At 36.2% G+C, this 23927-nt stretch overlaps 1 protein-coding gene across 4 annotated transcripts in view; it reads right to left on the bottom strand.

Moving 5' to 3' along the window:
• Window positions 1–23927, bottom strand: part of SOBP (sine oculis binding protein homolog) — a 171430-nt gene that overhangs the window by 101389 nt on the left and 46114 nt on the right. For all 4 annotated transcript variants that reach the window (XR_015795844.1, XM_088139064.1, XM_088139053.1 and 1 more), the window contains one exon: window positions 17015–17166. Coding sequence is in view for 3 of the 4 variants with exons in the window: in XM_088139064.1 (XP_087995190.1) it covers window positions 17015–17166 (152 nt within the window). In the remaining variant the exon portion in view is untranslated. The remainder of the gene's footprint in view (window positions 1–17014; window positions 17167–23927) is intronic.

Raw genomic sequence — 23927 nt, 5'->3', positions numbered from 1 at the left:
AGATCTCCTAGTTTATATGCAGAAATATCACCATATATAAGATAGGTTCTCAGTTAAAAGGAAACTATGAATAAACAACTGGGATCAAGATAGTTATTATTACAACTTAGGTTAACTATTAACAATCTCTGCCTTCTAAATTAAAAAAACAGTAACTGTTGGCCCCCTCCAAAAAAAAAAAAAAAAGCCTTAGACAATCTCCTTATTAGCACAACCAAAGATTTATATAATAGCTGCAAGTTGCAAGTTTTGAGGAACTCGTCATCAGTCAACATGAATAGAATCTAGGAACCAAAAAAAAAAAAAAAGGGAAGGGGGAAGAAAAATGTGAATGATGCTTGAACTATAACTCAACATTTCTTAGGACAAATACCAATCAAATAATTGTTGGACTTCCATTTTTGGAATAATAAATTGCAGCTATTAAAATCAAAAGTCCCTATCATTCATGAGATGCATAGATCAAATGGAATACGGATAACAATAGTGAATAGCTAAGTAACTTTGTTATAATAGTGAAGTTGGAGATAATTTAAAGCAACATACTATGGAATTGGTTCTCAGACTGATAAGGCTTTGGGCAACTACTGTATGAACAACTCACAACTGCAGACTCCCTCTTTATTACAGAGGAAACACCTCTCCAGCACATTGAAAGGCTCTGAGAGACTCCACTCTACTGTACTCTAGAATCACTCTACTGATTCTAAATTTAAAATAATTCACTTGCTAGAATTTTTTTTATCACTACTGCTTTTATTCTTAAGAAATTGTTCTTAAAAGAACTTTGTAGGAAAAATCACTTTCAGTCAGGCAACTACCAAATATCTGACACATAATGCACCATAAAATAATGCAATCTCAGCATACAGTGGGGGATGTAATAGTCTCCTATTATGTGATGCTCTCTATGATAAAAAGCTAAATTTGGAACTTATAAGTTCCATAAATATATAGGTCTCAATACAGTCTCATAAAACAAGAGCAACTATGTTGGCTGTGAAAAAAACTCAAAATCTATATGCATGTTCTTGTTCCTGTTCAAAGTTCAAGAGTATTATGTTCTTTACTACCCTTATAGTAATATGTGAATAGTGTTACATCCATTATTGTATTACTGTACCTACATATAAGATACTATGCATCAGTCTTAAAAATGGTTAGCATTGCATTTAATGCCCTGCATGTATCTACTGATTTCTCCCATGAATGCCCAAATTCCAAACTGCCTGTTCATAATTTGACATATCATTAAAAGGGTAGATTAATATAACTCTAAATTAACTGAGTACAAATTAAAGTTATACTCATGAATCATGACAGTCAAAAATAAAATGTCTTCTGTGCTTAATGTGCTAAACCATTGCCAAATCACGGACAGGTGGTTTGGAAGCCATGCGTTTTCATTTATCTGCACTATTATCCTAGATATAGATATATAGATATAGATAGATTTCACACACACACACACACGCTCATACATAAAGTCCTGAGAAAAATTGTTTAAAATGCTTTATTATATTAAAGCACTCTAAATAAGAAGAATTCTAAATATACATCTTTGAAAACTAAACTGTAATTTTTTTTACAAAATGCTGTTTCCTGGTGAGATCTGACTAAGAGGTTTTCCATGATATTACCCAATAAAACCAAAGATAAGATATAGTGATGAACATTTTCTGATCTGAATATATGGATATCATCACCACATTTGAATATAAATAATGCACTCTTTTTTCCCCCTACTGTTGTTAGCAACTGCTTTAGGGATTCCTCAGGTGTCAAGTATATATAATGATGGCAAAGAATAAGATGTGATAGAAATTGCCAATGAAGTAATGGACAGAGTGTTGATCTCCGCATCATCATGCCCAAGACTAGCCAGTTTGGAGTGGTTCATGTGAACTGGTTGTTAAATTCCTTTCCTTCCTCTGTGGAAGAAACAGAAGCCTAGCAGGTTCACCTCTGCAGTCTCCCTGTCTGTGACCCTCCCAGTTCTCTCTTCTATTGCCACAGCTGTAGTCCTCACTGGCACACATGCTGCTGCAAGTCAAGAATGAAACTAATCCAGGCAAGAAAGACAAGTCATGCTGGTATAAGAGAAACCTAGGCAGTCTGAGGCTGGTTATTTGCAGTTAAATCAGGAGGTGCAATGGAAGAATGGGATGGAGACCAGGTGCAAGTGCAGCACAGCTGGTTAAGGAAATTGGAGGCACAAGAAGGAACTGATCATGAACCATTAGGGCTTGCATAAAGAGAAGTTATTACAACTGGATTTGAGGTTAACACAACTGGGCCATGCCGTGGTTGGTACATCCTGATTATTAATTACTTTGATATTTCTAATTTTGAAGGGCTAACATAATGAATTATCACTGAATCCAGTTGTTTCCTAAGTAAGGTAACACCCTGGAAATGCCCTTGCATTTACTCTTCCCAGATTCTTTTCCCACAGTAAGACATGCTAAAAGAAAAGGGATTTCAGAGAATGAACTACAAAGATAAGGGTGGTGGAAAGGGTTCAGTACTTCATTCCTATGATTATATCCCACCACACTTTAGATTTTATTAGGGCAGGCCAATAAGTACAATTTGGAGCTTACATTATGCATTTTTTCTGTTCAATTGATGTGTACTGCATAGCTCATTGATTCCAGAAGAAAAATAGATAAGTAGTACATTCAGATCTATTTAACCCATAATGTCACAATATAACTGATATAATACGGTGTAACACTGAGAATTTAAAATTTACATGCCTTTTAATTGGTTTGGATACCTGCTAATTATGTGGACATGAGCATTTGATTCATATTTAGGGTACTGAATTGCAGCAGATGGACAATGAGCTGTTCACTGAGCATGACACACTGATAACTTTGCTCTGCAGTTATTTCCATTAAGGTTATGCTGGTGGCAGCAGTCAGTCCCTGAAATTTGTACTTTGGGTTGAACTAATTATTACTAAGGAGATTTCTGTAAGTTTGTTAAAATGATTTAATGTACCTTTATTTTAGAGTTCTTAGCTATATGATCTTCTCTGCATAAGTATGGTCTCATAGTTCCATGGGTAATGGCAAAGAAATTGTAAGCGCTCAGTCCTTTAAAACATGTTTCCATAAACTGAATCAGGGGGAATCAGAAACTAATGTGAGTTGTCCTTTAGCTCTGACATGGCTTGCTCACTAATAATGAATTTAAAGTAATTAATGGGCAACAGTAATAGTTAAGAATGTGTCAGCTGTCTGCCTGAGAGCAGAACTGTATGGTATGCTGCAAATAGCAAGATAACCAATGCTGTGTAAAGGCTATATGAACATAGGTGACATTTGCAATAATAAAAATGACGATGATGATGATGATAATAATAATAATAGATGGGATTATATAACCTTCCCCCATTAGTTCTCTAGAAAATGCATTTATTCATTTCTTTATTTCAGATTTATGAAAACATTTTCAACATGGTTATAGTTATGAAATAACTAAGAGTTATGGAATATAATGAAAATCAATAATTTATAATTATTAGGCTCCCAGAATATTGAAGAAATGATATAAGACTGATAATTTCAAATGGGAATTAAAGGACATAAGGAAAATGAAATCCTATTAAATCAATCCTTTATACCTCAAGAAAATAAAACACTAACTTACTGTCATGGATGGACTATTTCATCATAAGGTGTGAGCTGTTGTTGCAGTTCCTTGCAAAACTTGAGAGTTAATGAAACATTTGCTGTTTCACTTACAGCAAATGACTTACAGAATCCAAAGGATTCCTTAATTCTAAGCGATTTTTCTGGCTGACCTTTAAAAAATGAGTTAAATAACAAGCAAGCAAGCAAGCAAACACATACTTAACCAAAAGAACAGACCATGAAAAGGATGTCCTCTTTCATACTGAGGTTCAGTGCAAATACTGTTGAAACAATAATTCCAGATTGAAATTAAGCTGGAACCCTAACATGAATTGTGTGGCTTTGTTAAAAATATTATGATGGTGATGCTATGGTCTCCTAAGCTTTCCAGGTTTTAATTATGTATGTTTGGTTTTATGATATTTCTGCCTCTTAGAATATCTAGGGATATGTCTTAAGTCTAAAATATTGCTCAGTTAACCTTGTTTTCCATTGCTATTTGTTTATACAATTGTATCTGTGGTTAAATATATTTCACACCCACCAGGAAAATGTTCTTACTATTTCAGCAAATTGCTGGTTTGCACACAGTTTATGCTGCAAAACTTGCAAATACCAGACTCTCAAGATAGATTTAAGCAACAGGAAACAGAGAAAAAGTCTAATAAGATATAAATTACTTTTTTTCTAATTCCATGGTCTACTTGAATAATCATAGAAAACAATCTTATCAACTGGAGTGTCCTCCATGTATGCTGAACTACAGGAACCAAGTCTAGAATATCTAGAAGACCCCAAGTTGGGGAAGGCTGATGCAAACAATGGAAAACTCTACCTAGACCTGAAGTGTTAAAGTAAAAATATACTGGAATGTAAAATATAACGATTTATTTAACAGATAACGGAGAACTCATTTTTTAAAAATTGAGTTTTAAAAATTTGCAACCTATTCAGTAAACAAACAAAAAGAAGGAGTAAAAGAAAAATATGAGAAGAGAAAAAGAATACAGGTATGTGAGAGTGTAATGCAATGTTAAATCTTTGGCATTTTACATACCAGATAGGTTCACATATGAGTTATCTTCCTTTAGCATAGAGAAGCTCCCTTATACAGAAGAGATATATTGAGGGCTATGCTTTAGTTCAGTGTTTCTCAACCTCAGCAATTTTAAGATGTGTAGACTTCAGCTCATGCTGGCTGGGGAATTCTGGAAGCTGAAGTCCACACATCTTAAAGTTGTTGAGGTTGAGAAACACTGCTCTAGTCCGTTGCTTATTTCATCACAAGCCTTGAAAAGTATCCTTCTGTCACCCATTGCTTCAGAGAGCAGAGTAGTAAATTTAAAGTCATACGATGTAAAGCACCTTTGTAAAAAAAAAGTTTTATTAAAAAAACCTAGGTTTTTAAAAAAAGTCTGGATAATCTAAAATTATTCAAATTCCAATGTATAAGTTATTTTGTCAATCGAAAATTTCTGATTTCTAATTCAATGCTTCCATGTTTCCAATGTTTCCATAATGTCAATGTTCTGACATTATGTATTGGCTTACAAGGGACGTACTGTAATTACTAGGACTGAGCAGCACTTCAGATTCAAAGGCAAAAAGGTGTTTCAGGGTGAAGAGGGGCATCCACACAGGATCCATCTGTAGCACCTTAATCCAAAGTCCTCTTTTCCCACGATGACACTGCATCTGTGAAGAGCAGCCGTGTAATCCCACAAGAAAAGCACAGTTTCCTTCTGCAGTTGCAGACAGGTGATATGTAAGAGTGCTTTAAAAATGATTATTTTGCCTTCAGAGCCCTAATAATTATATCTAGTTATTTTTCAGGGTGCACATTTATGCTTGGGAAACCTTCTTCAGAGACATCTGTATGAATTCTGATGAAAAATATTATACATTTACTCCTAATACGGTATACTCATAAACATATTAATCATACAGCAATGAATCCAATTAGAAAAAGTTTTCTCAGATTGCTCTGCAACATTACATCTCTATTTAATAGGCAGCTTGTTATTTTTTAAATATATCTAAAAGGAAATCAGAGTGTACTGTATTATACATCAACACCTATTCTTTTCAAAATGCCAATTTGATTCCACATACTTAGTTTATTTCTACTCAGTTTGTACACACTATCTGCTTGCATTTACATAGTATTCTACTAATCATAATCCAACGAGTACTTTTTAAAACAATTACTTAAAGTATTATTTTTCCACCTAAGCTTTTCAGCTGGCTTTTAAGATTAAAATTATAGAAGCTATATATTTAAAAATTAACATTGAATTCTGACATAACCCTAACATCTGAAAATGTTAATAAAATAATCTGATATTATGAGAATTGACTACCTTATCATGTACCTGAAATTCTACTTGCCATTTTTATTTCAACATCAAAGATGAAAAAGTCAGGACATAGGCTATAAAGATCAGTATTAGACTGTTAATTGGGTTAAAAAATGACCTGGCAGCCAAGGCATATAAAGTTTAAGACACCTAGATATCCCATCTGGAACCTGTAGATAAGTGGACCACAGTATTTTGCACCAGCTAGCTCAGAAGAGCAATATAGTGATTATCTTTTTTTTTTAATATTTTATTGAAGTTTTACAATTACAAGGTTAAAAGTTAGAAATAAAAAAGAAAATGAAAAATACAAATTATAAGAAAAAGAAAAAGAAAACGTGAGATAAAGTAAAGAAAAGAAAGAAAAACATGAAAAATAGATAGCTTCCAATCTCTCTCTGGTCTTAAGAATAATAAGAATGTCATAGGTGCTAGTTTTTAATGCATTTAGTAGGAATAATTCTTTGTCAAAACATATCCCTTTACATTTATAATCTAATCTTCAAATCCCCATGTAAGCTTTGCCCCGCCTGCATTTTGCAAATAGTCCATCAATGGTTTCCATTCCTTAAGGTAATAATAATTTGATTTTTCTTTTAATAAACAAGTCAGTTTATCATTTTCTGCCATTCCCATCAGTTTTAGCAACCATTCTTGTATTGTTGGTAATGTCTGGGTTTTCCAAAATTGTGCGTACAAAAGTCTTGCTGCAGTAATCATATATTGAGTAATTCTGATAAGATGCTTTCCAATTTGAAAGTCCATTATCCCCAACAGGAATATTTCTGGTTTAAATGGAACCTGTATCCATTTAAACTGTAGTATGCTCTGCATCAAAGCTTGTATTTGAGTCCAAAATTTCATTGCAATTTTACATGTCCACCACATATGGTAAAACGATCCTTCTTGTTGATTACATTTCCAGTGATTATCAAGTATTTTAGATCTCAACTTCTACAATCATTTGCCATTGGCTACTTGGCAGAGGATGATGGGAGTTGATGCCCAAAACATCTAGAAGGTAGCATGTAGCCTACCTTCATGCTTGATTTTCTGTAACATTTACAAAGGCAGATGCATGTGATGTCACATATTAGAGTGATCTGATTTCAGAATCAGTGGCAGCCAATAGCAGATGAAGTTGAAGTATTAACCAAAGCTGATAAAAGGTAGCAAGCTATGTTACTTAGAAATTCAGAAGCAATGCTGAGATCAGAATTATGACTCTGATCCTTACAGTTTAGTCAATCCCTTAAAGGCCACAGATTTCTTCAGGAGGCTTCAACAAATGTGTTCCTCATATTGCTATAGCAATTGTAGAACTTTATACATACATACATACATACATACATACATACATACATACATACATACATGCAATTTATATAGCCACCCATCTCACAAACAAGCGACTCTGGGTGGCATCGACAGGTCTAAAACAGTCAATAAATACAACTTTGGTTAACCTGATAAGCACCTGGCCTTGCTCTGAAATTTAACAATATAGAGATGAATGGAATAGTCCAAACACAGCCATCCTTGCCAACTCCCTGGCTATAAAGCTGGCAAAACCCAAAATAAATAGTCTGTAGACCTATGTAGACCTGAATGGGTTCAATGGTATCTGTTTTCAGGTCTACATAGGATAGTGCTTTCAGTTTTAGGATAGTGATCTGAGCAGGTAAATACAGAGAGGAATACCCTTAAGTGCATATCTGGATTGATAGGAAGCTTTATGTTATTCATCTGCTAAACAGTTAGACCAAAGGTGATCAAGACACAAGTACTATTCTTATGGATCTGCCATAAATGTCTCTTTGAACTTTGCCTAACATTTTATCTATAAATTCTGTAGCATTAAACCTCTATTTCAATACAGAGTTTAAAAAATAGAATTCAACAGAATAAATTGTCCCAACTTTCTGAGAAAAGTACAAATATTTTAAATAGTTATATTCCCATGCAAATAATGTTTGTGGTTAGTTGAATTACTCATTTGAATACAAAGATGCTAAAATTCCTCATAAAATGAATGGGTCCTTCGTTTTCCTACATTAAGACTTATTCATAAGGTGATGGCTCACCAACCTCTCCCACTGAAAAAGCTGGAAGAGACAACTGGGTTTCCTATCTCTACTTTCTTCCTCAAAATCTGCTCTGGAGGGTTGGGAGACACTGTGTAGCAGATTTTAGGAAAATAGAGAAGCTGCAGTATACAGGAAAACAGGAGAAATTCCTATTGAATAATCAGATTTCCACTATTAGAAAGTTAGATTTTGCCCCATCATTTTGCAGCATATGTTCTTGTGATAGTTGTATATATTTTAAAACAATATCCAGGTGGTTCTTATAATGACTCAGATTAATATTTGTAAATGAATGGAAAATGTGCTACATACATTTGATACAAAATCCCAGAATGTTTTAAAATATAAGGAAGTGTTACAGACATTTAATAATGAGAGATTTATTGTTGTACCTCTTCTTATTTTTGAAGCATTCATGATTATTCCCTTGCTACTATTTTTTCCCATACTAGACTAAATGCTTATTGTTGCATTTCTTTTTCAGGTCAGAGAAGGAGTCTACCTAATACAAACCATTAAGAATTGAAGCCCTAAATGAAATGACCGCAAAGACCTATCAGTTAGCAGAAAATAGCAGCTGTACATATTTATTGTAATCTAACACTATATTGTTGCAGAGATGTGCTGTATAAAACATGCACAAGACAGGTGAAATGTGACCATAGTTCTCTATTTGAAAAATGAGAAGCTGCAGAGTAGCATAACCTCAAATACATAAATAAACATTAAACTAATGGAGAAGACAGGTATACAACAGTCTAACAGTGGGAGTTTAAAGGTCACTGACTGAACCTTAAAATATTTGTTTCCTATCTTTAATATGATACTTAAGATGATGCTATAACAAAAGAAAACAATTAAAAAAAAACCCTATAAGGGTTACAAAACTCAGTAGTGCTATCCTACTATAAGAATAACTTCCTACACCACTTAGACATCAACTTCCTGCTCAGTACAGGGATCCAAATTAAAACATCCTAAACAGATAGCTATGTAGCCTCTGCTTAAACATATCCAACAAAGAAACCATAGGTTGGCTGGTGTGGGTCTTCCGGGCTGTGTGGCCGTGTTCTGGAAGTTTTGTTTCCTAATGTTTCGCCAACATCTGTGATCAGCATCTTCAGAGGGCAGGAGCACAGACAGGAGCAGTTCTCTCTGTGCCCAGGATGACGTGACCCTGTTGTGGGAATTTATAGAGATCAGCGAGGGTGCCTGAAGGGTGTGTGTGGGGGGGTGGGGTTAAAGATTGGCTGCTTGTTTTGGTGTCACCCAATCGTTAACCCAACCCCCCCACACACACACACCCTTCAGGCACCCTCGGTGATCTCTATAAATTCCCATACAGGGTCACATCATCCTGGGCACAGAGAGAATTGCTCCTGTCTGTGCTCCTGGCCTCTGAAGATGCCGGTCAGAGATGCTGGCGAAATGTTAGGAAACAAAACTTCCAGAATACGGCCACACAGCCCGGAAGACCCACACCAGCCATCATATTCCGGCCGTGAAAGCCTTCGACAATACAAAGAGACCATAATTGTACTGGGGAATTGGTTCCACTATCAAACCATTCTTCCTGTATGGCAGCTTTTTTAAACATGTAATTGGAATTTACCTTCATGTAACTTATATCCATTATTTTGGTCCTGCATTCTGCAGCAAGAGAACCAATTCTTTTATAGAATACCTTTTAGATATCTGAAGAGTGCTATCATACCTTCCTTCAACTGTCTTTTCTCAAGGCTAAACATACCCAGCTCCTTCAATTTCTCTTCACAAGACTTAGTTTCTAGTCTCTTGATCATCTTCACAGCCTTTCTCTGACCCTATTACAATTTCTCTAAATCCTTCTTAAACTGGAGTACCAAAACTGTACTCAGTACCTGAAGTATGGTCTAACTGAAGTCGAATAAAATGGGAGGATTGCTTCCTGTGATTTGGAAATTATATTTTTGTTGATGCAACCTAAAATTTTATTTGCCTCTTCTGTAGTAGCATGAAGTTGCTGGCTCATATTAAGTTTGCAATGAAATGTTGTTCTAAGTATTCAAGTAATACTAAGTCAGGTATCCCCCTTCTATATCCCTTCATTGATTTTTGTTTCCTAAAGTGAAGAAATTTGCAGTACTTTCTCTCAAAATTTTGTTCACTAACCAATCAAGGCCATTTTGAATTTTATTTCTGTATTCTAAGGAAGCTACCAAACCAAATTTTGTATCATTTGTAAATCTGATATGCATTCCCTTTACTTCATCATCCAAGTCATTAACAGAAATATTGAAAAGCAGAGGACTACAATTGAACTTTGTTAACACCCCACTTCTACTGAATTCCACTCTGATATAAAGTTATTGATGGGAACTATCTGAACATGATTTTCAAGCCAACTATAAATCCATGTAATTGTCATGCCATCCACACCACTCTTAACAGCTTGCCAGTCTGAGTGTCTTGGTAAATGAATTGCTGAAATCAAGATATGTTACACCTACAACATCCTTACAATCAACTTAAAAAGTTATATGATAAAAAATTAAGATTAGTCTGGTAAGATTTGAAGGGATAATTGTCAGCGGAGTTGATAAGTTGTTATCAATTTGGAAGTTGTTCTGTGACATGTCTGATCCAGTGTGCTTCACTAGCCAATGGGTTCAGCCAGCATATCTTTGTTGAAAATTTACTATACAGTAGTAGAAAGCCACCAAGTGCCATATTCTTACACTGCTGCATCTTCTCTGCTTTTTTAGGGGACCACCATTTTTTCTTCCATTCTGCAGTGTCTCTTTTTCTTTTCCTGAATCCCAGAGTCTCTTCATCTACAAGGGCCTGAAAACTGTTTCCAGGTTTCAGTAGCCTGAGTATCTTCTTTGTCTCTTGCTTCTGGCTGTTACTCACATTCACTGGACTTTGCTCCCTTGTCTGATTGTCTTCCTTATAGAGAATGGCTTCCATTGTTGTAATACCTTATATATCTGAATCTTCAACCTTTCTCATCAGCTGAAGTGTGGGCATTCACTGCTCCAATCCCTTGACCTTTTCTTCAAGAACTGTAGGAGCCTACACTTGCTGCAAATAAATGCCAGGTGGTCTTCAAATGGGAAGATAAACATACATTAAGCAAGGCAGCTCACAAGTACAGATTCCTTTCATTTCACTTTCACTTTTGCTTCTTTGGGACCATAAGTTGAAAAGCCTTTATTTCTTCTTGTTCCCTTCTCAGGCTCTCATGAGGTCAAGAACAAACTCTCAAATTAGAGGGGAGAGCTAGAAACTCTCCTGGTCAACTTTCATTAATTCTCCCTGTTTGCTTGCTCAGCAGTGCAACTTCACTTTTTAAAGTGAAAAAAAGAAAAAAAAAAGTTCAAAATAGGTGTGATGAGCCTCCATGAGACCTAACATACCTATTTTTCAAATAGCAAAAAACAGAAATAAGGGCCAAAATAGCAATGTCACCACATCTCTGAAAATTCAGGAAACAGACAATTGAGTCCTCAACAGCAGAAAGGTGGCCTGTCCCTGTTTTAGAACAAAAAGTATTTTTGATAATTATTCCCGCCATAGGATGACTCTCGTATTTGGGTTCCTATGAAAATATGCAACGGCTTCACAATATAGGAACTGAATGACAGCCTGACCAGATTTTACTTATTCATTCATTTATTATGTAATAAATAATAATTTATTATATAAATTAATTATTTATTATATATTGATGATAAATTTATATTATATTATATTAAATTATATTATATTTGCACACACACTGGTAACCATTCAAGGTGACCAACCAAATATTAAAACAAAAACAGAATATGGATTTTCTAAACCCTGAGAGAATATTTATAGCAGAGCAATGCAGTCAAATACCTTCTCCTACTTGTCAGTCCAGATGGGTCTCTGACAATCTTCCAAAGGGCTTCTCCTGCAGACCTTAACCAAGCAGACCTGTAATGGTTCCTTAGATACTCAGGCCCTATGTTTTGGGGTTTTTTAAAGTCAATGCCAATATCTTACATTTTGCCCGGTAAGCAACTGGTACCTAGTATGGATCTTTCAGTACAGATATTGTACGATCCATGTATCTTACACTGTTGGCAGTTTCCAAACACTTTTGAAGGGTAGCCCTACACTGAGCACATTGAAGTAATCAAGGCATGGATACTCTTCCTCATCTCTGACTGGCTCAGAAAGGATATAACTGTATGCTAGATGTACTGTACAAAGCTTCCCTCGTCCCTACTGCTGTAAATCCAGAGACAGCTGAGGATCAAGAAGCATTCCATCTGCAGACCCACTCCTAAGTCTAAAATAGGATGAACCTCAATCCCAAATCCAATATCCTACTTGCCAATATCACTTCCATCTTGACTGGATTTCATTTCAACCCAGTTTCCCTCATCAAACCAATTATCAAACCTAGACAAAGTTCAAAAAACCTGATTGCTTTCTTAATAGTGGATGGTAAGGAGCAATTGAGAAGGGTCCAGTGGTTTCATGTAGATGATTGATAGCAAGGAGGACAAGCTGGAATCCTGTGGGACAGGTCAAGAGTCAGCAGTAGTCTTACAGCATCTTGTGGAAGACTGGGCACAATATTTGAATGTCTTCCACCGAGAGCAAGCAGGCTTTTGCAGGAGTCATAGCATAATCAGTTACAGTACAGGTAGTCCTTGCTTAATGATCATAACTGGGACTGGAATTTAGGTTGCTAAGTGATGTGGTTGTTAAGCGAATCATTACATGGCCAGACTCAATTTTACAACCTTTTTTGTGGTGGTCGTTAAGCGATTCACTGTGTTGTTAAGCGAATCACATAGTTCCCCACTGATTTTACTTGCCAGAAGCCGGCTGGGAAGGTTGCAAATGGCAATCACGTGACCCCAGGATGCGGCAACCATTGTATGAGACAGAGATTTAATAGTGGAATCAGAATAGTGTTGCCCAGCTGGAAATAGTCCAAATTAATTCCTGCTGCACATCTAAGAATGGAGGTGGTACTGCTCTCAATCCTATTAAAACTCACCCAAAATTGCTAAATATTTTAAGAAACTTATTAGCCCCCTAGATGACTGTCTAGTTAGATTTTCTTATTGGCATTATTGTGAAGGAAATCAGTGACAAGTACACTCTTGTACACTGCAAATGTCACCCTAGAGGAATTAAATCCTGAGATACTGAGAGATCTATGACTGGCTTTGGAAGCAGAAATGTAGTCTTGATTTAAAGCTCAAGGTTCTCCCTTTGGTATCCTCAGTTAAAAAAAAACAGATTCTATTCAGTACTTATTCAATCTGACCAGCCTGCAAGTAGCCTAATTTACCAAAATACATTTCTAAAGGATACTCACACCCTTTCCTGAAAGCAAATTCCACAGAATACCTATAGAACAGCATTTTTGCCCTTATAGTCAGGGACAGATGGAGAACATCAAACATTATGTCCTACACTGCTCTTTTTATAATGTGATTAAGACAAAAACATACAGCCAAATTACTGACAACTTCATGGACTGTGAAGTGAAATGGGTAAATTTTTTACTAGCAGATGTGTTCCCTAATGTTAGTAATCAAATGGCCATTTCTATTTTGCTGCCTTTTAAAATCAGAACAATTTAAAATATGTACTGATTGGACCATCAAGACCTTTAGCTGGGTTGTAGTTTTGGGGCTAGCTTTACACAGCTTTTAGTCACATTAGTGGAACTTTGAACAAACATTTAAGTTTGCTAAATTTTATTTCCCTTTTTTTTTGCATTATGTTTTATGTATTGTAATGTGTGATTACAACAATAAACGGTAATTACTTACATACTTGAACTATAACACAGGGTCCAGAAGGCCAAATCGAGCCAGGTGGTCCAAAAGGACACCATGGATAATGGCACTGAAATCTACTAAGAACTAGAAGGGCTTCACTCACACTTCCACCAAGGCAACACATTTCAGTACTAATATTTTGGCCAAACCTACAATTGAAATGGATCCAGAAAACCAGTATCATGAAAATGTTTCTGGAGCTATGATGATACCACTTTCTTGTTCACCTTTCACAGAAAAGCAATATTTGAAATGGCCTATAACTGTACATATATGGAATTGTTGGGAGTCAAGCAACATATAAATATTATAAACAAACGCAGCTATCTCAGGTCAAGGGAGAATTGCTGCAATAAAGATCTTATTAAATGTTCCATTTCATAGAATATCTCTAGTGAGATTGTCTCTACTTGTATCTTAAAATTTTTAAAAATGTCCTAATGAAAAGTAATTTTAATCAGTACATCTTACATTCTATCCTTTATGTCTCATAATCTAACATTCTCATTATCTCAAAACTTGATTATACAATCTGTCTGATAAAACACTGTGGGAATATTTTCAATCCAGGAATAGATTGGAAATTTGTCAATGTCTACATACGTGGATCCAAAAACAAAAATTGCACACATGCAATATGAACCATGATTCAGCAGGAGAGGTACATTTAAAAAGTAGCTCACTCTATGGATTTCCGCACCCCACGCTGTATCAGTGTGATTACTTCTGGCAAAATAGTATAATGCAAGTACAAGAATGTTAAATTGCTCATGATACTAATTCTTTCATCTGATTCCTGAGGGATTTTTAAATTACAATTTGCAAGTATTAAATTTCAAAAAAGAATGGCATTTGAAAGTTCTGGAGCAAAAAGTATAATGAAACAATGGTTTGCTTTCAATTTGTTTTGAAAAAAGTTATTAATTTGTTTTAGCATTTTAGGAAGTGAATATAGAGTTGGACAATTTAGTGAACGGGATTAGCTCTTAAAAACCCAACACCACTGCTGGAAGAACAGCAGTAAAGTGAACTCAAATCATTTAACAGCCTTTTGTATGCAAAATGTTTTCAAACAGCTAGCATAGGGCTTGATTTTATTAAGAGTGCTTTGGAATAGAAGATTTTTTTATTACAGTCACAGACCAGAATTACAGATAGAGGCACATTAAAAAATAAAAAAGAAGGCATTGGAGTTGGGACACATGGGAAATCTTGTCATTTATTTCACTGCATTTTTAATGTTTTAGATCAGCAGATAATTGTTTTACAGTAAATTGTATAAAAATTACAATTATCTTTTAATCTTTCTATTTTTATATTTTCAGCTTAATATTTCAAAACTTATTTCATTTCTCCCAAAGATATAGTTAAAATTTAACTCCATTCCTTTTAGATTTGATTACTGTAATTTTCTGGTTTACCTATCTTTATTTTAAAGTCAGTTTGAACACTACTTGCAAACATATTTTAAATATCAGTATTCTTTTACTTCAATAGTATTTTCTCCCTTTTTTCATTTTATTTACTATTAATTTCAAATATACAAATGTTCCTAGTATTTGGGTTTTTTTCTTAATGCTGTCCAATGAAGGCTACCAGATCTGGACTGTAAAAAACCTGACAACCACTGGAGAGCAGGTAGATAATTTGTTTTGTATCTCTCTGCTGACATCTAATGGTCAAATAGATTTATGCAGCCCAGATCAGGTAGTGCTTCTACAGTAATCCTTTTATTTAATGATTGTGAGTTTTTTTCATTACCCTTCCTTACAAAAATTCTCTCTTTACTTTTACAGTTCTTTTTTCTACTAACCATGGTTCTGGAATGTTTTGTCTTGATGACTAGTTCAGGACTACTACCTTATTCAAAATTTTTAAGCAAACACTGAAGAGCTATTTACTTATTCAGCCATTTATTATCTAACTCCTCCTCTTTTCACCTTCTTTTCTTCCTTTCCTTTTTCCTTTTTATTAGATTATAACCACTTAATTTTATACATTTTATAAATTAAAAAAATTCTGTTTTCTTTATATTTTGATTGGTCATTCTGTGATGTTACTTGTTCTGGAAATCTAACTGAAGAGCAGTATAAAACCCAAAGAGACTAATATATTTATTTTATGCTTCTTCCATATCTACCATCAGTATAGCACAATTAAAGTTCAGAGTAACCTTACTATTATAGATATGATAAACATTTAGATACATAAAACTTCTGTCAAAGTATAATTTGTGTTACAAGATCTATAAAAGTTTGGTTGCAGTAATTACAAATCATATTTCTATTAATAATAAAGGTATGCAATTTGATTCAATGAATGGTGCATTAATATCACTTATATCTGCTTTATACTAATAAATGCCCCATCATTTATTAAAATAGGTTATAGCATGTGGAATAAAAGCATGTGCTTATAGTTTTATTTCACATCCTTGGCTTCTAGCTATGTGTATATGAAAGCTATTCCCATTACTTTAAATAAAACTTAAACCATAATTTTTATTAATGAATATTAGACCTGCATTTCAGTTCAAGGCAAAATAAAATACTACATACTTCAGAATAGTCCCTAGACCAGTTATGAATAACAAACCAAAATGGTGAAATGTTTAGAAATGTGCTAAATTAATTAAAGAGAGAAAAACATAAATTTCAGTCAATTCACATCATTACCCAGGCCCTCAGAATCAGTGTTCTAATCCTGTTGTCAGCTGTAGCAACAAATCTTTTATTGATGTTATCTAGCATACCTCTGAATAAGATTTGTATTCCTGCTGCTTTGAAGCACTGATTTTAAGATTCTACCAGTGCTGGCAGCAAGATTTACAAAACTGTAAATGTAATCAGAATACTTGTGGCTCTTATATAGTCCAGTATGAATAAGCTTGTCTGTCAATACATTGGCCTTTATAGAATATAGCATGCCTAACTGATAAACAACTGATAACAGGGTATGTTTTATTAAATCTACTGGTAGCTCAGAAGGAGATACACACAAGAAACAGGATTGGAAAGGATGAGAAGAAAAGAAACAGATATTATATACCATTAAAATGCTATTTGAAATACTGTTTAGGATCAGATTGTGTGTATACTAGAATCCTATTCTCTTACCTTGTTTCTTTTGAAGTATGCTCTTCGGCAAGCTGCAAAGCATTTCTCACTGCAGAAGCATTTCACTTCGCTCCCCATACTCAGAGAATAGCGCTTGATTCCCACTTTCTGGCACCAGGCACACATGATTTGTACATTTGATACATCATCTTCTGCAACAAAAAGGCAAGGATAGTATTTATATACCAGAATGTTCTGTCAAACATCCATAAAACATTCTTTCTCACGTCTACGTTTTGGGAAGCCAAAGATGTTTGCACATTTAGGGTTCTCTGCTAATTTCTAAAGCAGATGACACAGAATCCCTTACTCTTTAACTGAACTGAAGGCACTGCCATTTTTATAAATAATAGAGCATGTTGCAACATTTTGAGAAAGCACTGGACTTTCTATTTGATTAAAAGATGTTTCTGCCCCCCCCCCCCATTATTTATATTTCCAGACAATGAGGTCAGTATCACCTGCTGATGATAATTATGAACTCATTTTCGTTTTATCAGTTTTGTTAGACTGAACAAAGTAGATATAAAGGAAGGAGTGAAACTGCATTAGCAAACTCCATCCTATCTACATACAGAGTGAAGAGCAGGTAAATAAATACTTAGGCATCTTAGGCTAAGGAGACTTGCGAAGAAATGATGCCCATTATTTTATGACTAGGGTCTCAAAGTCACAGCCCACATGCAGTCTTCAAGCCATTCTTGGGTGGTTTGCCCCTTAGTGACAAACAGAGCAGGCAAGCAATGACCCAAAGTAGGGCAACAGCCTGCTGATCTCCTAACTATATCAAGGCATTATCACAGCTCAGGCTGGGGCCAGTCAGGTTTCCACTAGCAAGGCTGGCAGAGGCCATGTCAGGAGCACTTCCTTGTCCCTGTTGCTTGGCAGGGCAGCCATTCTGCCTTTGCGCTGGGATGCCAGTTCTCCTCCTAGCCAGGTTCAGCATGAAAGACGCTGCTACGAGCCTCTCGTGTTCCCAAAGCAGCCAATCTCTCATGCCCCAAACAGCAACTGCAGAGTACAGGGAGGTCCTCATCTCACCACCCTGCTGCCCCCAAGCCTCTGGGTGATAGGAAGCCCTGGGAGGGAATATAAAGGTGGCATAAAGAACTGTGGCAGGGCAAGCATTGCCACTCGCTGCCCCACATGCTCTGCCACTTGTTGCTGACCTGAAGAACTTCTGCATTTTTTGCAGAGCTCCTCCTCCAGCGCTCTTCCTTACTCTAGCACAAGCTGGTACTGGCCCAGCCCCTTCCAGGCACTAAGACAAGACTCCCCCCACCCCCCCACCCCAGACCAGATCTGCCACAGCTCTGCCATGTAGACAGCACTTGGACTCAAATCTAAAATAGTTATATTTATAACTGAAAAATACCAAATGGCAATTGCTTTTTTCCTGTTTGACAGAATGTATTTATTTAATCAGTTTTTAGCCTGCTTTCTATTTAAAGTAATCTGAAACTGAGCTAAATCTGCAGGAATTAGATCTTCTTGTGAGAGAGCCACATGTGCCAAACTGAAGACAAAGTCTGGCGTTTTTTTCCCCCCTTTCTTGAGATTCACCAATATCATTTTTATTTCTTGGCAGAATTGGAAATATTTTCCAAGCACAGTTCTTGCAAAACTCTTCTGAGTGGATAAATCCTGCCCAGTTTCATATAATTAGGTTTCAAGGGTTTCATGCCATTATTCAACAACAACCAAACCAAGTAATGAAAAATTAACCATATAAGTGGCCAGATAAGTGGCCAATGTGAAATAGCTAAGAAGTAGCTCTGTTTTTCATTTAGAAAAATCATTTAATAAGTCCATGTTTAAGATCATACAGTGGTACTTCATTTCTCCATTTCTTAATTTTTTTTTAGCTAGAGACTTTTGCCAAACATTTGTTTATATTATGGTATTCATACAGAAGCCGTTTAGTTACAATAAACCTGGGATTACTCTTGATAAATGGTTATAAAATTGCAATTTGACTATTAATTTCTTCAAGTTACCAGAAATGAATTAGAAATTTTAAAAGAAACGTTCATATAGTTCTTTTTTTAAATATGCCAGTAACTAACATTTTCTAGATGGATTAGATGCAAAGAATAAAAATGTAATAATAACCAACAATAGTCAGCAGAGAAAATCAAATATTAAAAAAGCCATTCAGAACATTCCATTTAAAAAAAATAAAATGTAGCTTTAAGTTCTTAATGCCTTGGAAAAAAAGAAAAAAGAAAAGAAAAGTTAGGCTTGACCCTCCAAAGATAACAATATGGGTGCAAAAAAAAAAGGTTCTCATAGAGTAGGTACTGACGAGGTTCTCATTCTCATAAAAATATTTACTTTAACTGCATAAGAGCATTAAGAAGCAGGAAAACATGGTTAAAAAATGAAACAATGTTTAGAATAAAAAGCTTTAAACATCATCTAAAGTTGGAAAGGAAGAAAACTTGCAGAATTGGTGACATCACCACTGTTGTTCACTACTTAAGACTGACAATTTAAGTAAGACAGCAAACTCTGTTAAGACTGATGTTATAGCTCATAATAGAACTTAAAACAAAGCACTTCCCCACAGTACCCAACTGGAAAGGAAAATTCAAATTCAGCAGCAATACTATTGATAGTTTGCTACCTTACAATTATATTTTTGGACAGGCCTTTTTAATAAAAGGATAATCTCGTTTTATGTAATAGTAAGCCTAGACTTTATTCTCTGTCCCTATCTGGAGAATCAGTACAATATCAGGAAATAATCTCTTTCTTCTAAAAACTGATTTTAGCCTGATGTGTTTGGAATAACACATTTTTGTCAGGGATAACAAAATGGAAGAATGCAAGAGGCAATGAGGAAAAAGGAGGAATATCTGCCTAGTTGTTTGACCCATCAATCCTGAAAGGCTTTTGTGGTTGAAGTATTTGTAGAGTACTATCATATCCCTTCTCCATTATCTTTTCTCAAAGTTAAATATATGTACAGTAGTTCTTTCAATGTCTCTTTACAGGACTTATTTCATTTGCCTTTGTTGCAGCCACAGCATACTGCTGGCTTTTTCTCAGTTTGCAGCCAACAATTATTCCAAGATCTTTTTCAAAAGTACTAATACCAATCCCCAATAGGGATTCCCCCATCCTATATCCCTGCATTTGATTTTTGTTTCTTAGCTGAAGAACTTGCACTTGTCTCCTTTGAATTTCACATATCAAAGTCATTATATATTTTATTTTTGTCTTCTGGAAAATTAGCTATCCTATCTAATTTTGTGTCTTCTGTAAAACTGACAAGTATTTCCTCCTATTCCTCATCCAAATCATTAGTAAAAATATTGAAAAATAGAGGACAAAGATTGAACGTTGTGTTACCCTACTTAGTACTTCATTTTAGTTTGTTGAAGAACCTTGATAAGCACTTTATTTTTGACTTTTGATTTTTTAATCAAGATTTTAAAGCCAGATATGTATCCATTTAATTATGTTGCCATCCAGTCCATCCTTAAGAGCTTGCTAATCAGAATATCTTATAGTACTTTTCAAATGTTTTACTGAAATCAAGGTATATTATGATTACAAGATACTAATGACAAACTACTAAGAAAATTGCCAGATCAATAAGTTAACATTAGTCTGGTGACACTTACACCTGACAACTCCATCAATTACTGACTCTCTAGTAATAACCAAATTATTTTCAAGGTGCTTACTAATCAATCTCTTCATTATCTACTCTATATAATCTTCCATGGACTTGATATCAGAGTGACTGCTTTGTTGCTTATTGGATCTCCTATTTCCCTTTTTTGAAAAAAGGACATTTGCCCTATTTCACACACCTGGAACACCCAGTCTATAATAAATAAGATTTAGCCAAGCTCTTAGTAAGTTCCTTCAGTGCCGTAGATGCTGAAAGTATAAAGTATAAATACATTCAAAAGTAAACAGATATTCCCTTGCCTTATTTCTATTAATCTCAGTCTCAAGATTCTGACCCTTCAATCTTTTCTTCATGCTTGCCTGATGGAATACATTCTGTTTTGCTTGAGAAGACTGGGGGGGGGGGTGTCCTGTGGCTCTGTCACTTGTTATCTCTGTTAAGGAAATTTTGGCACTTGGCCAAAGGGTAAAAGGCAATTATACTTTATTTTCAATTCCAGAATTGGGAGAAGTATAGCACAGGCATTTCTCTCACTACCTAGCTACACTCTCCTCCCTACAGCATACTAATATAGGTTTTTATACAAGGCAGCATATGGCTGGGTCTAAGTGATGGTAATGCCTCTTTGCGGGGGGGGGTCCACCTGCCTTGAAGGAGGTGGTGATCCATTCCCCTCCTCAAGAGGCCATCCTTGGATCCAACAATACTGGATAACATCTGTCCAGTCTTCAACTAGAAAGGGTAGGTTGTTGACAAGGTAGTAGGCACTCAGCTTCAAAGAACCATGGAGGAAGCAGATAAGGATTCAGGCTGGGCTATGGGACTTAAATAGCAACATAGATGATCTCTGGGGGTGATGAGAGTAGTGCATCCATCCTTGCCTTTCTAGATCTCTCAGTAGCTTTTGATACCATTGATTATGATATCCTTCTGGACCAGCTTGGGGGGTTGGGAGTGAAGGGGGCATTGTTTTGCAGTGGTTCCCTTCCTCCTTCCTGGGCTGGTTCCAACTGGAGAGACCAGTTAGGGAGAAGAGGTCTAACACTAGATCCTCTTAAATAGGGTACCTCAGGGTTCAACTCTCTCCCCTCTCCTATTTAACATTTACATGGAAACGCTGGGTGAGTTATTTGTCAGCACGGGATGAAATATCAGTTTACTGGTGACGCTGTTATATATCTTGATCCCTGGCTGTGGAAGTGATGCCATCAAGGTGCTTAACCAATGCCTGGAGGCTGAGATGGGGAAGAACAGGCTGAAAATCAATCCTAGCAAGATGGAAAAGCTTGGGGTTCTGGGGCCAATGGATCTGGAGATGTTTTATCTTTAACTTCTTTAACTTCTATCTCAAAGCCCTTTGAGATAGTTCCACTCAGGAAGTCTGTTTCCAACAATGCTGGAATTCTACTTTATTGCTATAGGCTGAAGTAATTTTGAAAATCTGTGTTTTCCCTTCTTTCCCTCTTATAATCCAGGGAGTTAAAGGTGGAGTCAGTTTGACCATTTTTAAAATCCTTTCTTCATTTCCCAGGCTTAAAACATGCTTTTGTAACTGTCACTGCATAGTTTTTCCAAGGTCATTTTTATGAGTCTCTCTCATAAACTCTCAGCATAGTGGCACTCCCCCAGACAGAGCTGTTACTGAATTTGGGAGTCCTCCTGGAGTCACAGCTCCTACTCAAAGGCAGACAGCAGTTGTGGCTATGGGGGGGGCGTTTGCACAAATCTATCTTGTACACCAATTGTGTCCATCCCTGGAGCAGGAAGCTCTGCTCACGGTCACTCATGCCTCAGTCTCCAGTTGGATTACTGCAATGCATTCTACATGGGGTTGCCCTTGAAAAACACTCAGAAACTTCAGTGCACAATGCTGGGAGTGGGGTAGTATTTAATAAATTATTAATATTGTTATTGTTATTAATGCAGCACTGCACACAGTTCTGGGTGCACCAAGGTTCACCCGTGCTACCCCACTGTTGTGTTAGTTATACTCCCAGTATGCTTCCAAGTGCAATTCAAAGTGCTGGTTATTATTTTAAAGCCCTGCATGGCACAGAACCAGGTTACTTTGCAGGACCACCTTCTCGGAGAGTTTCTGCTCATCCCACCAGATCCAACAGGGTGGGTGCACTCCAGGTTCCCTGTAATAAACAATGTCATCTGGTGGAACCTAGGAAATGTGCCTTTTGTATCATGGCATTTGCCCTATGGAACAATTTTCCCCCAGAGATCCAGAGGGCCCAACCCTCTGAGCATTCCAGAACACCGTGAAGACCTGGCTCTTCCTCCAGGGATGTTAGTTGAGCTATGGTGCCTTTATAGTGTATTATGGTTATTTTTAACTGTTTTGTATTTTGTTGACACACATGCACAGAGTTTGTTATTTGCTGCTCAAGATTATCTATGTAAGATGAGTGGCCAATTATGTTCTCTAAATAAATAGTTTTATTTTGCATAAGTAAACTTTAAATCAATAGGACAATACAACCAAAGGGAAGGAAATCACAGAAACAATGACAGAGGGAACATCCTGATGAAATTTGGTGGTCAAGAAGATGAGGAATTATTAACAGCAATCAGGTTCTGTCTTGGTCTCTGGAGGCTGTGAGATTCGGATGGGGAACAGGGTTCAGTTTAACCTTAGCAAGACTGAGTGCCTTTCTGTATTACGGCCCCCTGGTTCTGGGGACTTTCCATCTTTAGAAAAAGGTCAGCTGTGGCCAGAAGGGCCTTTATACAACTTTGTGTTATGTGCCAACTGTACCAGTTCCTGGTCCGGGAGGCTCTGATTTGTCACTTATGCCTTGGTCACATCTCAAATGGACTGCTAAAATGTGCTTTACATTTTAAGCTGCCCTTTACATTAAAAAATTTTTTTTATATATATTTCAAGCTGCCCTTGAAAAGCCTTCTGGAAGCTGCAGCTGGTACAGAATGCAGTGGTGTAGGCAGTCATATATGCTCCTTGATTGGCACACAAGTTGCATTGGTTGCCAGTATGCTTTGGGTTCAATTCAAGGTGCTAGTAGTTGCCTATACCGCCCTTCATGGCATGGTGCTGGGTTGAGTGACCACCTCTCCTCAATTATGTCTACCCATCCCATCAGGTCCAGTAGGAGAGGCATGCTCTGGATCCTGTCTATTACAGAGTGCCATCTGGTGGGGCCCAGGAAGAAAACCTTTTCTGTCATGGTGCCTGCCTTTTGGACCATCGTTTCCCTGGAGATTAGATTGGCCCTGATCCTGCTAGTCTTTTATAAGGCCTTAAAG

This window comes from Python bivittatus, unplaced genomic scaffold (assembly GCF_059951505.1).
Source record: "Python bivittatus isolate LINGU-HERP-01145 unplaced genomic scaffold, Pbiv_v1 ctg000020_np1212, whole genome shotgun sequence".
In the NCBI taxonomy this organism is placed as follows: domain Eukaryota; kingdom Metazoa; phylum Chordata; class Lepidosauria; order Squamata; family Pythonidae; genus Python; species Python bivittatus.
The sequence above is the reverse complement of the archived record's forward strand: the minus strand, read 5'-3'. Positions and strand labels throughout refer to the sequence as shown.